We start from the raw sequence: 12685 nt of genomic DNA on the forward strand, positions 1-12685 counted from the left end.
TATAAGTTATGTTCTTTAAGAATCATTTGGTACATGTCATTAATTTAGAAGTCCAACAATAGGTGTAGCAACTGCAGATTGCCCCTTTAAACTGACCTTTGCCCTTGATGGTCTTATCCCACTCTCCGTTCTTACAAGTTGCAAGACATCCATACTCTACTTGGTCCCCATTTTCATAACGCTCTCGATCAGGAATCAGCGGCATTCTCCTCCCTGCACCCTCAGGCTTACCACAGTACTCTGCAGATGAAGCACAGCATGCATACAGTGACCGAGACGCTCATGCTTTAAATTACATTCAGCTTATAAAGACTTCATAAAGCCTTCATAATGCTTTCATCAGCACTACATAAATGTGTTACAAATCATCTATAACAGTTTGTCATGCTTTATAAAGGGTTCATAAATGGGACATAACTGTGTGACATAATCACCAATGTGACATAGCCCACTATGTCAAATATGATAAAAGACTCTCCCAGCGCATTACTCATTGGCTTAATCAACCAACCAATCATCTCCACAACAACTCCCCCCATGTGTCTTGTGCATCAGTCTAATTGGTCAGACGTCTTGGCAGTAAAGAGATTGTGTTTGTTTATTGGGATAGTTTTCCCCACAATTATAAGTGTGTAGTCTTTATTCCTCTGGGTGAAGCCATTAGCTAGCTATGTCCTTTGCTAATTAGCTAGCTGGAAATTAGGGATCATTGTTTTTTCTCTCTCTTGCGGCTAGGGGAATGGTTTCCACTAGATAGCAAAGCCACAAAGTCAAAATTGGCTATATCATAGAAATTCATGAAAACAAACATTTGCTTTTTGGTCTTAATTCAAGATTAGGGTTAGGCATAAGGTTAGCAGTGTGGTAAAGGTTAGGATTAGGTTTAAACTGAAACTTGAAGAATGGACATTTTGGAAATGGGTGGAGTTTGACTTTGTGGCTATGTCAACTTGTGACAACAAGGGGAAATATATTTGGTGTCAAAGGACATGATAACAAATACTTTATTCAGTAAGGTCACTCCCATAGAGTTCTATGGTCACTCCCACTAAGGCCAACTTTGAATGGTTGATATCCCAGGCTTATATGTGCAATAGCCTGTGTACGAGGTTACACAAAGAAGCAGTTATCTTGATTAAAGCCCCCAACATAAGGAAATTGACAGTGGCTTTCTTCTGGAACCAAGTTGCATGTTCCTCAGTACACAAACACGCACACAACAATGTAATGAGCCATACCGTGCGGTGCTGGGCCCAGTCAGGTCTTTGATCATTTCACCCATTCCCCCGCTGAAAGATCAGCCACAAAATGTTGGCACCATTGGAACAGGTTGTAATCACTACCTGCCCTCCAGGACACCTACACCACCCGATGTCACAGGAAGGCCAAAAAGATCAAGGACAACAACCACCCGAGCCACTGCCTGTTCACCCCGCTATCATCCAGAAGGCGAGGTCAGTACAGGTGCATCAAAGCTGGGACCGAGAGACTGAAAAACAACTTCTATCTCAAGGCCATCAGACTGTTAACTAACATTGAGTGGCTGCTGCCAACATACAGACTCTAGCCACTTTAATAATTAATACTTGGATGTGATAAATGTATCACTAGTCACTTAAACAATGCCACTTTATATAATGTTTACATACCCTACATTACTCATCTCACATGTATATACTGTACTCTATACCATCTACTGCATCTTGCCTATGTCGTTCATCCAAATATTTATATGTACATACTCTTAATCATTCCTTTACACTTGTGTGTATAAGGTAGTTGTTGTGAAATTGTTAGATTACTTGTTAGATATTACTGCACGGTCGGAACTAGAAGCACAAGCATTTTGCTACACTCGCATTCGTTTGATTTGGTTTCAAGCCCTGGTCTCCCGCATGGGAGAGAAGACGAATAAGAATACACACACACCCAAAACCCAAGCTTTGCAGGTCCATCAATCCATCTGTCACGCCCTGGCCATAGAGGCTTTTATTCTCTATTTTGGTTAGGCCAGGGTGTGACTAGGGTTGGCATTCTAGTTTCTTTATTTCTATGTTTTCTGTTTCTACGTTTTGGCCGGGTATGGTTCTCAATCAGGGACAGCTGTCTATCGTTGTCTCTGATTGGGAATCATACTTAGGCAGCCTGTTTTTCCACCTTAGTTGTGGGTAGTTATCTTTGTTAGTGGCACTATAGCCCTAGTAAGCTTCACGGTCGTTTTGTTGTTTTTTCTTGTTTTTGTTGGCGACATTCAAAATAAAAGGAAAATGTACGCTAACCACGCTGCACCTTGGTCCGGTCGTTTCCACCCTGACGACGGCCGTGACACCATCTAAATATGTCTCACACCCTACAGCAGAGATATTCAACTATATTCTTATAGGGGCCAGATGTAAAGAAGGTTAATTGCAGGGAGGCCGGACATTTTCCACATGCGATTATTCTTCGGAAGAACTGTATAAAAAAGTAACACATTACCAACAATAATGCTATTTTCTTCATGTTAAATGTTGCTAAAAGTAATTGGGGAAGAAGTGGAGGGCTTCAAACAACGTAGGTCGAGGTTCAACCACCAAATGGGATTATCATTGAAAAGAACAAGGCTCAACACTCATTATTTTATTTAAACAACAATTTAAAGTTTCTTAAAAGTAATAAGGCAATTTTTTTTATTATCTGAAAACTAAGCATCTCAATAAATAACACAAAGCGCTGTCAAATCAGGTAATGCTAAATTTCAGTTCTTTAGGAAGTGTGCTTTGAATAAAGTTCCCTCAGTCATTAGGTGTGTTTTTTGTCACACTGAGGCAGTTTATAAAAAATTTAAAACATTACAATACATTCACAGATTTCACAACACACTGTGTGCCCTCAGGTCCCTACTCCACCACTTCCACATATATCTACAGTACTAAATCTATGTGTATGTATAGTGCGTATGTTATCTTGTGTGTGTGTGTGTGTGTGTGTATGCATGTGTCTGTGCCAATGTTTGTGTTGCTTCACAGTCCCCGCTGTTCCATAAAGTGTTTTTTTTATCTGTTTTTTTTGTCATCTAATTTTACTGCTTGCGTCAGTTACTTGATGTGGAATAGAGTTCCATGTAGTCGTGGCTTTATGTAGTACTGTGTGCCTCCCATAGTCTGTTCTGGACTTGGGGACTGTGAAGGAACCTCTTGTGGCATGTCTTGTGGGGTATGCATGGGTGTCCGAGCTGTGTCCCAGTAGTTTAGACAGACTGCTCGCTGCATTCAACATGTCAATACCTCTTATAAATTAAAGTAGTGATGAAGTCAATCTCTCCTCCACTTTCAGCCAGGAGAGATTGACATACATATTATAGATATTAGCTCTCTGTGTACATCCGAGGGCCAGCCGTGCTGCCCTGTTCTGAGCCAATTGTAATTTTCCTAAGTCCTTTTTTGTGGCACCTGACCACACGACTGAACAGTTGTCAAGGTGTGACAAAACTAGGACCTGTCTTGTTGATAGTTTTGTTAAGAAGGCAGAGCATCGCTTTATTATAGACAGACTTCTTCCCATCTTAGCTACTACTGCATCAATATGTTTTGACCATAACAGTTTACAATCTAGGGTTACTCCAAGCAGTTTAGTCATCTCAATTTGCTCAATTTCCACATTACTTATTACAAGATTTAGTTGAGGTTTAGGGTTTAGTAAATGTTTTGTTCCAAATGCAATGCTTTTAGTTTTAGAAATATTTAGGGCTAACTTATTCCTTGCCACCCACTCTGAAACTAACTGCAGCTCTTTGTTGAGTGTTGCAGTCATTTCAGTCGCTGTAGTAGCTGACGTGTATGGTGTTGAGTCATCCTCATACATAGACACTCTGGCTTTACTCAGTCAGTGGCATGTCGTTAGTAAAAAAAATAAAAGGGGCCTAAACAGCTACCCTGGGGAATTCCTGATTCTGACTGGATTATATTTGAGAGGCTTCCATTAAAGAAGACCCTCTGTGTTCTGTTAGACAAGTAAGTCTTTATCCACAATATAGCAGGGGGTGTAAAGCCATAACGCATACGTTTTTCCAGCAGCAGACTATAATCGACAATGTCAAAAGCTGCACTGAAGTCTAACAAGACAGCCCCCACAATCATTGCATCATCAATATCTCTCAGCCAATCATCAGTCATTTGTGTAAGTGATGTGCTTGTTGAGTGTCCTTCCCTATAAGCATGCTGAAAATCTGTTTTCAATTTGTTTGCTGTAAAATAGCATTGTATCTGGTCAAACACAATTTTTCCCAGAAGTTTACTAAGGGTTGGTAACAGGCTGATTGGTTAGCTATTTGAGCCAGAAAAGGGGGCTTTACTATTCTTGGGTAGCGGGATTACTTTAGCTTCCCTCCAGACCTGAGGGCACACACTCTCTAGTAGGCTTAAATTGAAGATGCGGCAAATAGGAGTGCAATATCGTCTGCTATTATCCTCAGTAATTTTCCATCCAGATTGTCAGACCCCGGTGGCTTGTCATTGTTGATAGAAACAATAATTTTTTCACCTCTTCCACACTGACTTTACAGAATTCAAAAGTACAATTCTTGCTTTTCATAATTTGGTCCGATCTACTTGAATGTGTAGTGTCAGCGTTTGTTGCTGGCATGTCACCCCTACGTTTGCTTATCTTGCATGAAAAAGTCATTAAAGTAGTTTTCAATATCAGTGGGCTGTGTGATGAATGAGCCATCTGATTCAATCAATGAAGGAGCCGATTTGGCTTTTTTTCCCAAAATGTAATTTAAGGTGCCTCAAAACGTTTTACTATCATTCTTTATATCATTCTTTATATAATTTATCTTTGTTTCATAGTGTAGTTTCTTTTTATTTAGTTTAGTCACATGATTTCTTAATTTGCAGTACGTTTGCCAATCAGTCGGTTGTGCAGCCAGACTTATTTGCCATACCTTTTGCCTCATCCCTCTCAACCATACAAATTTTCAATTCCTCATCAATCCAAGGGGATTTAACAGTTTTTACAGTCATTTTCTTAATGGGTGGGTGTTTAGTAGTAACTGGAATAAGTAGTTTCATAAATGCGTCAAGTGCAGCGTCTGGTTGCTCCTCATTACACACCACAGAGCAGCAAATATTCTTTACATTATCAACATATGAATCACTACAAAACTTGTTGTATGACCTTTTATACACTATTTTAGGCCCAGCCTTTGGAACGTTGGTTTGCCTAGATATGGCTATTATATTGTGATCACTATATCCTATGGATTTGGATACTGCTTTAAAGCACGATTCTGCAGCGTTAGTAAAGATGTGATCAAGACATGTTGATGATTTAATTCCTGTGCTGTTTCTAACTACCCTGGTAGGTTGACTGACAACCTGATCCAGGTTGAAGGCACTGGTTACAGTTTGGCACTGGTTACAGTTTGCAGCTTGATGATAGCCAGTCAATATTTAAATTACCCAGAAAATATACTTCTCTGTTGATATCACATACATTATCACCTTCGCTCACTTGTAACTGCTAGAAACCACTAAAAACCACTAGAAACAGCTAGAAACCACTAGAAACCGATAGGAACCACACAAAAGACTACACTTGCCATTTTGGCACTGAGTCGGATTTTGGAGGGGATTTAATTTGCAGAGCTTTTATTAATGCTTTTTGGGGCGGCAGGGTAGCCTAGTGGTTAGAGCATTGGACTAGTAACCGAAAGGTTGCAAGTTTGAATCCCGAGCTGACAAAGTACAAATCTTTTGTCCTGCCCCTGAACAGGCAGTTAACCCACTGTTCCTAGGCCATCATTGAAAATAAGAATTTGTTCTTAACTGACTTGCCTAGTTAAATAAAGGTAAAATTTAAAAAAATGGACCAACTGTTGTGTCTTCAATGACATTTTCAAACTCTCCCTGACTAATACCTACATGTTTCAAGCAGACCCCCATAGTCCTTGTGCGAAGGTAACCTGCCTGAATTACCACCCCGTAGCACTCACGTTGGTAGCTATGAATTGCTTTGAAAGGCTGGTCATGGATCACATCAATAGCATCCTCCCGGATATCCTAGACCCACTTCGATTTGCATACCACCCCAACAGATCCACAGATGACGCAATCTCAATATCCCTCCACACTGCCCTTTCAAACCTGGACAAAAGGAACACCTATTTGAGAATTCTGTTCATTAAATACAGCTCAGCATTCAACACCATAGTGCCCACAAAGCTCATCACTAAGCTAAGGACCCTGGTACTAAACACCGCCCTTTGCAACTGGTGGTAAGGGTAGGCAACAACACGTCTGCCACGCTGATCCTCAACACTGGGGCCGCTCAGAGGTGTGTACTTAGTCCCCTCCTGTACTCCCTGTTCACCCTCGACTGCGTGGCCAAACATGACTCCAACACCATCATTAAGTTTCCTGACAACACAACAGTGGTAGGACTGATCACCTACAACAATGAGACAGACTATAGGCGGGAGGTCAGAGAACTGGCATCAAAGACTCCAGTCACCCAAGTCACAGACTGTTTTCTCTGCTACCGCACGGCAAGCGGGTGCCAGAGTGCCAAAAGGCTCCTTAACAGTTTCTTCCCCCAAACCATAAGACTGCTGAACAATTAATCAAATGGCCACCGGACTATTTACATTGACACCCCCCCATTTGTTTTGTATAGTGCTACTCGTTGTTTATTATCTATGCATAGTGACTTCACCCTTACCTACATGTACAAATTTCCTCAACTAACCTGTACCCCAGCACACTGACTTGGTACCGGTACCCCCTGTATATAGCCTCGTTATTGTTATCTTATTGTGTTACTTTTAATTATTTTTTGCTTTAATTTATTTGGTAAATATTTTCTTAACTCTTCATGAACTGCACTGTTGGTTATGGGCTTGTAAGTAATCGTTTCATGGTAAGGACTACACTTGTTGTATTCGGCGCATGTGACAAATAAAGTTTGATTTCATTTATTCAGAATTGATCAAAGGGCCAGTCTAAATGAATAAACGATCTGTCCGGATCTGGCTTGCGTGCTGCCAGTTGAATAGCACTGCCCTACAGTAACATGTGGATCATGAGAGAACCTTCATAAATCAGCAGAATCTTTATAATCTATTTATTGACACTTCATGTTGTGGCCTGTAGTACTTAATTTAAAGTCAGACACCGTAGGACATTCATAACACATCCATAAAGACTCTATATCGCATGGCGCTGTACATACTATAACATCAATAACCCTTTGGTCATTTATAACACATACAAAAAAGGCTTGATTGATGTCAACACAATGTATTAACACTTAGGGAATTATCACTAAGAGCTAAAACAAATAAACATTAAAGACAAGTTTAAGCTATATTTCCTTTTTAAACAATACAAATACATTCAGTTGAAAAATGTCCAGCAATTACATTGAATATTACACAGGGCTGTGAATGTTTTCATTTGACCTTTATTTAACTAGGCAAGGCAGTTAAGAACAAATTCTTATTTACATTGATGGCCTACACCTGCCAAACCCAGGCAACCCTGGGCCAATTGTGCACCACCCTATGGGACTCCCAATCATAGCTAGATTTGATGCAGCCTGGATTAGAACCAGGGACTGCAGTGACCTCTTTTGCACTGAGATGCAGTACCTTAGACTGCTGCGCCACTCGGGAGCCCTGTGAATAGTGTAGCTTGTCCCTGAGCTGGCGGATGAATGGTTCTTGCCTCTCTTCCTGTTGGAGGTACTGGATGTTGGTTCCAACCTTAAAAGTAACAACAAAGCAAGTTAGCAGTTCTGTTAGGAAATGCCTTTGTACGAGGGCATTTCTGTGCTGCACAAGACATACTCTAAATGGGGAGATGGGAAACTTGATATGTATTATTATATTCCTCTTTCATTACAAATTTCATGATGTGACTATGAGACGTAGGTGTATCTAGGGGGAGTTTTATTTAGCTGAGCCTGCTAGCTAGCTAGAGCGTATGTTGCTAACGTTAACTAACTATCTAACGTTAGCTAGCTAGGAATTCCTGTAAAGTCACCGACATTATTTGTAATAACAATTGAGTTAGTTATGTAATCTAACTAAACACTTAACTGCAACAAACTAATTTAAATTATAATAAATAAGGTTAACTTACCTGTTTTTCGCTTTCCAGTGGCACCACAAGTGGGCATTTGATTTGTGCTTACTGTGTTACAGAAACTTCACGAACCAAAATGCATGTGCACCGAATTAAAGGCTAACTACACAAAAAAAATCGATGTTTCTTAGATTTTTTCAAAACGTGGTCCCCTGATGTGATTTAAGCATTGTTATGAACACAGAAAAGGGGGGAAATGGAAAAAAACAGGGGAACTAACAAAAAACGAGAAAACAGAATACAAATATATGATTTTAAAAGGCCATACCAATTTTTTTTCTGTGCGTGAATGCGCTTTAGAGTGTGTGTCATCCTGCAACACAGCATTTTGGGGGAAGCTGAGGTCAGGTCTAATATTGACTATGCACACAAGAGGGAAAGAGGTTAGGCCATCTGAGAAATGTTTTTGTGAAATATAATATATTATATACCGTTTAGCAGGAACTTTGATCCAAAGCGACTTACAGTCATGCGTGCATACATTTTTACATATGGGTAGTCCCGGGAATTGAGCCCACTATCCTGGCATTTCAAAGCTCTACAAAGACGCATGACTAGGTTATGAATGCTTTTTGAAAACTCAATTTAATATGATTTATAAAGCCTTTATTGAGCAGTGCTTATGCAACTCTTTGTAAAGCACAGGTGTATGTCATATTGGTGTGTTATGCTGCACCATCGAGAGCACCCTGACTGGCGGCATCACTGCCTGGTATGGCAACTGCTCGGCCTCCGACCGCAAGGCACCACAGAAGGTAGTGCGAACGGCCCAGTACATCACTGGGGCCAAGCTTCCTGCCATCCAGGACCTCTATACCAGGCGGTGTCAGAGGAAGGCCCTAAAAATTGTCAAAGACTTCAGCCACCCTAGTCATAGACTGTTCTCTCTGCTACCGCACGGCAAGCGGTACCAGAGTGCCAAGTCTAGGTCCAAAGAGGCTTCTAAACAGCTTCTACCCCCAAGCCATAAGACTCCTGAACATCTAATCGAATGGCTACCCAGACTATTCGCATTGACCCCCCCTCCCCTCCCCTCTTTACACCGCTGCTACTCTGTTGCTATCATCTATGCATAGTCACTTCAATAACTCTACCTACATGTACATACTACCTCAACTAACTGGTGCCCCCGCACATTGACTCTGTATCGGTACCCCCTGAATATAGTCTCGCTATTGTTATTTTACTACTGCTCTTTAATTACTTGTTAGTTTTATCTCTTATTCTTATCCATATTTTTTTGAAACTGCATTGTTGGTTAAGGGCTCGTAAGTAAGCATTTCACTGTTGTATTCGGTGCATGTGACTAATACAATTTGATTTGATTTGGTGGTTATGTTACAGAGTTACTGTATGCCACATTTATGAACCCTTTATAGAGCATGACTTTATGCAGCCTTTATAAGCTGCACATCATTTAAAGAGGGACCATATGGATCAAATGACAATTTGATTATAAACTCAGCAAAAAAAGAAACGGCCCTTTTTCAGGACCCTGTCTTTCAAAGATAATTGGCAAAAATCCAAATAGCTTTACAGATCTTCATTGTAAAGGGTTGAAACACTGTTTCCCATTCTTGTTCAATGAACCATAAACAATCAATGCACCTGTGGAACGGTCGTTAAGACACTAACAGCTTACAGACGATAGGCAATTTAAGGTCACAGTTATGAAAACTTAGGACACTAAAGAGGCATTTATACTGACTCTTTAGTGTCAGTATAGTGCCCAATGTCCCTGCTCATCTTTGTGAACATGCCTTAGGCATGCTGTAAGGAGGCATGAGGACTGCAGATGTGACCAGGGCAATACATTGCAATGTCCGTACTGTGAGACGCCTAAGACAGCGCTACAGGAAGACAGGACGGACAGCTGATCGTCTTCGCAGTGGCAGACCACGTGTAACAACACCTGCCCAGGATCAGTACATCCAAACATCACACCTGTGGGACAGAAACAGGATGGCAGCAACAACTGCCCAAGTTACACCAGGAACGCACAATCCCTCCATCAGTGCTCAGACTGTCTGAAATAGGCTGAGAGAGGCAGAACAGAAGGCTTGTAGGCCTGTTGTAAGGCAGGTCCTCACCAGACATCACCGGCACCAACGTCGCCTATGGGCACACACCCACTGTCGCTGGACCAGACAGGACTGGCAAAAAGTGCTATTCACCTGGAACGAGTCGCGGTTTTGTCTCACCAGGGGAGATGGTCGGATTCGCGTTTATCGAGCGTTACACCGAGGCCTGTACTCTGGAGCGGGATCGATTTGGAGTGGAGGGTCCGTCATGGTCTGGGGCACTGTGTCACAGCATCATCGGACTGAGCTTGTTGTCATTGCAGGCAATCTCAACGCTGTGCGTAACAGCGGAAGACATCCTCCCTGATGTGGTCACCTTCCTGCAGGCTCATCCTGACATGACCCTCCAGCATGACAATGCCACCAGCCATACTGCTCGTTCTGTGCGTGATTTCCTGCAAGACAGGAATGTCAGTGTTCTGCCATGGCCAGCAAAGAGCTCGGATCTCAATCCCATTGAGCACGTCTGGGACCTGTTAGATCGGAGGGTGAGGGCTAGGGCCATTCCCCCAGATATGTACGGGAACTTGCAAGTCCGTTGGTGGAAGAGTAGGGTAACATCTCACAGCAAGAACTGGCAAATCTGGTGCAATCCATGAGGAAGAGATGCACTGCGATACTTAATGCAGCGGTGCCCACCAGAAACTGACTGTTACTTTGATTTTGACCCCCCCCTTTGTTCAGGGACACATTATTCAATTTCTGTTAGTCACATGTCTGTGGAACTTGTTCAGTTTATGTCTCAGTTGTGAACTTGTTATGTTCATACAAATATTTGCACATGTTAAGTTTGCTGAAATAAATTTAGTTGACATTGAGAGGATGTTCTTTTTTTGCTGAGTTTTATATCTTGAAGTCCTGTCAAAAACATAAGTGAATATGGAATTGATGGCAGAAATTGTCATCTCTTTCCCTGCGTATCAGAAGAGTAATGGTTGTTTCCCTATGATGATTTCAATAGTAGCTAAACGTAGCAAAGCAAACGCATCAGTTAAGTTTGCTACACTTGTATCGTCTAGTTTGTGTCTTACAGAGCAATTGGTGGATACTACCCAATGGGGCATCTAGAAGGCATGTGAGAAAGTGAAGGAAAACACATCCTTACCAGTCTGAGCTGATGAAGCATCCACATTCACCCATACCACCAGACACAGCAGAGTCAGAGATGATTTCATGTTGATCAAATGGTAGATGCAGTAAAAATGGAAGGAGTAGAACATAAATAAACAGTGTCTATCCCAAAGTTAATGTTTGTCTACAGAGTTACAGCCCCTAGGGAGCAATGAAGAGGACTTCTGTGAAGGGGGACTGATCCAAAATACTGGAAAACTCCAATACATGGAATTTAATCAAACCTGCACTGTGGTAAAAACACAGTTCTTGTGAAAATGCTGAATGTAGGAACTGTGTTGGTTCAGTCTGTTAATAATAGGTCAGAAAACAACTCATTTTAATTTGAATGATTTTAATTTGTAGTATTTTTAAGGCCACTATATTTGATATCAGAATAAATAACTTGTGTGCTCGGGCTTCCACTATTGTTCAGCTACATGAGATAGAGACATTTCTACAGTAATCTGAAGTTCTTAAATTAAGAGCTAAACAAGCATTGAGTGGTACAGGTATCACATACTGTAGTTAGAATGTGGATAAGATCCACTGAAACATTTAGTCATTATTCAATCACAAAAACTGTACTAACATAACCCTTACTGTACATAAACCTTGTTCACTGTCTATTGACATGGCTAATGTTTGTTCCAGCAAGCCAGTGCCACCTTTTCCCATCAAGCCATGTTTTCCAGGGGCAAAAGGGGAGGGACAAAATCCATTTCTGCACCTTGGGAGTATGTCTGTACTGCCATTGCTCACCGTAGCCCCACATTAGCCAACCAACTTGACGAACCATACATAAAACATGACATTAAACATTTTCTTGCATATGAGAATTGAAGGACAATATTCCTGCTTAAATGATCAGGATGCCAGCAACAGGAAGGAACACGTCATCAAGGCACTATGTGATGATGATGCAGTTGAACACCACATAAGTTTTTTTATAAATATTGTCTGGTTGCTAAGATATTGGGAAAAAATCCTTTATGTGTCTTTATATTGAACTTTGAAAAATTCATTCCCACACCACTAACGTTAGAAAGCTTGGTGTTGTGTGTGTTTGTGTGGTGTGTGTGTGTGTGTGTGTGTGTGTGTGTGTGTGTGTGTGTGTGTGTGTGTGTGTGAAAAGGAAGAGAGAGAATTATTTAGAACCCTGCACTGTGGATGAAGAGCTGATGAACACACAGAACATTCAATTTAAATATCCTCCGGAAGATAAAAATAAAAGCTTGCCACACATGGAGATCATATCACTTTTAAGTGTACTGGTTATCTTAGACTGAGCCCAGGTAGTGTTTAATTTCGCCAGCAGTGTATACATGGGGTCATGAACTTGCCTCATTGCAAATAGTGGCTTCGTCTTAC

General features: G+C 41.2%; 1 protein-coding gene across 1 annotated transcript in view; it reads right to left on the reverse strand.

Annotated features, from left to right (window-relative positions):
* LOC112073118 (coagulation factor XIII B chain) overlaps nt 1-11477 on the reverse strand; it is a 34552-nt gene extending 23075 nt beyond the window's left edge. Inside the window, exons 1-2 of the mRNA XM_070440043.1 lie at nt 11310-11477; nt 97-240 (exon numbers count right to left, since the gene is read on the reverse strand). Of these exons, the coding sequence (XP_070296144.1) occupies nt 97-240; nt 11310-11424 (259 nt within the window). The 5' untranslated portion in view covers nt 11425-11477. The remainder of the gene's footprint in view (nt 1-96; nt 241-11309) is intronic.
* Nucleotides 11478-12685: the final 1208 nt, after the last annotated feature.

This window comes from Salvelinus sp. IW2-2015, unplaced genomic scaffold, assembly GCF_002910315.2.
Source record: "Salvelinus sp. IW2-2015 unplaced genomic scaffold, ASM291031v2 Un_scaffold2153, whole genome shotgun sequence".
NCBI classification, from domain to species: domain Eukaryota; kingdom Metazoa; phylum Chordata; class Actinopteri; order Salmoniformes; family Salmonidae; genus Salvelinus; species Salvelinus sp. IW2-2015.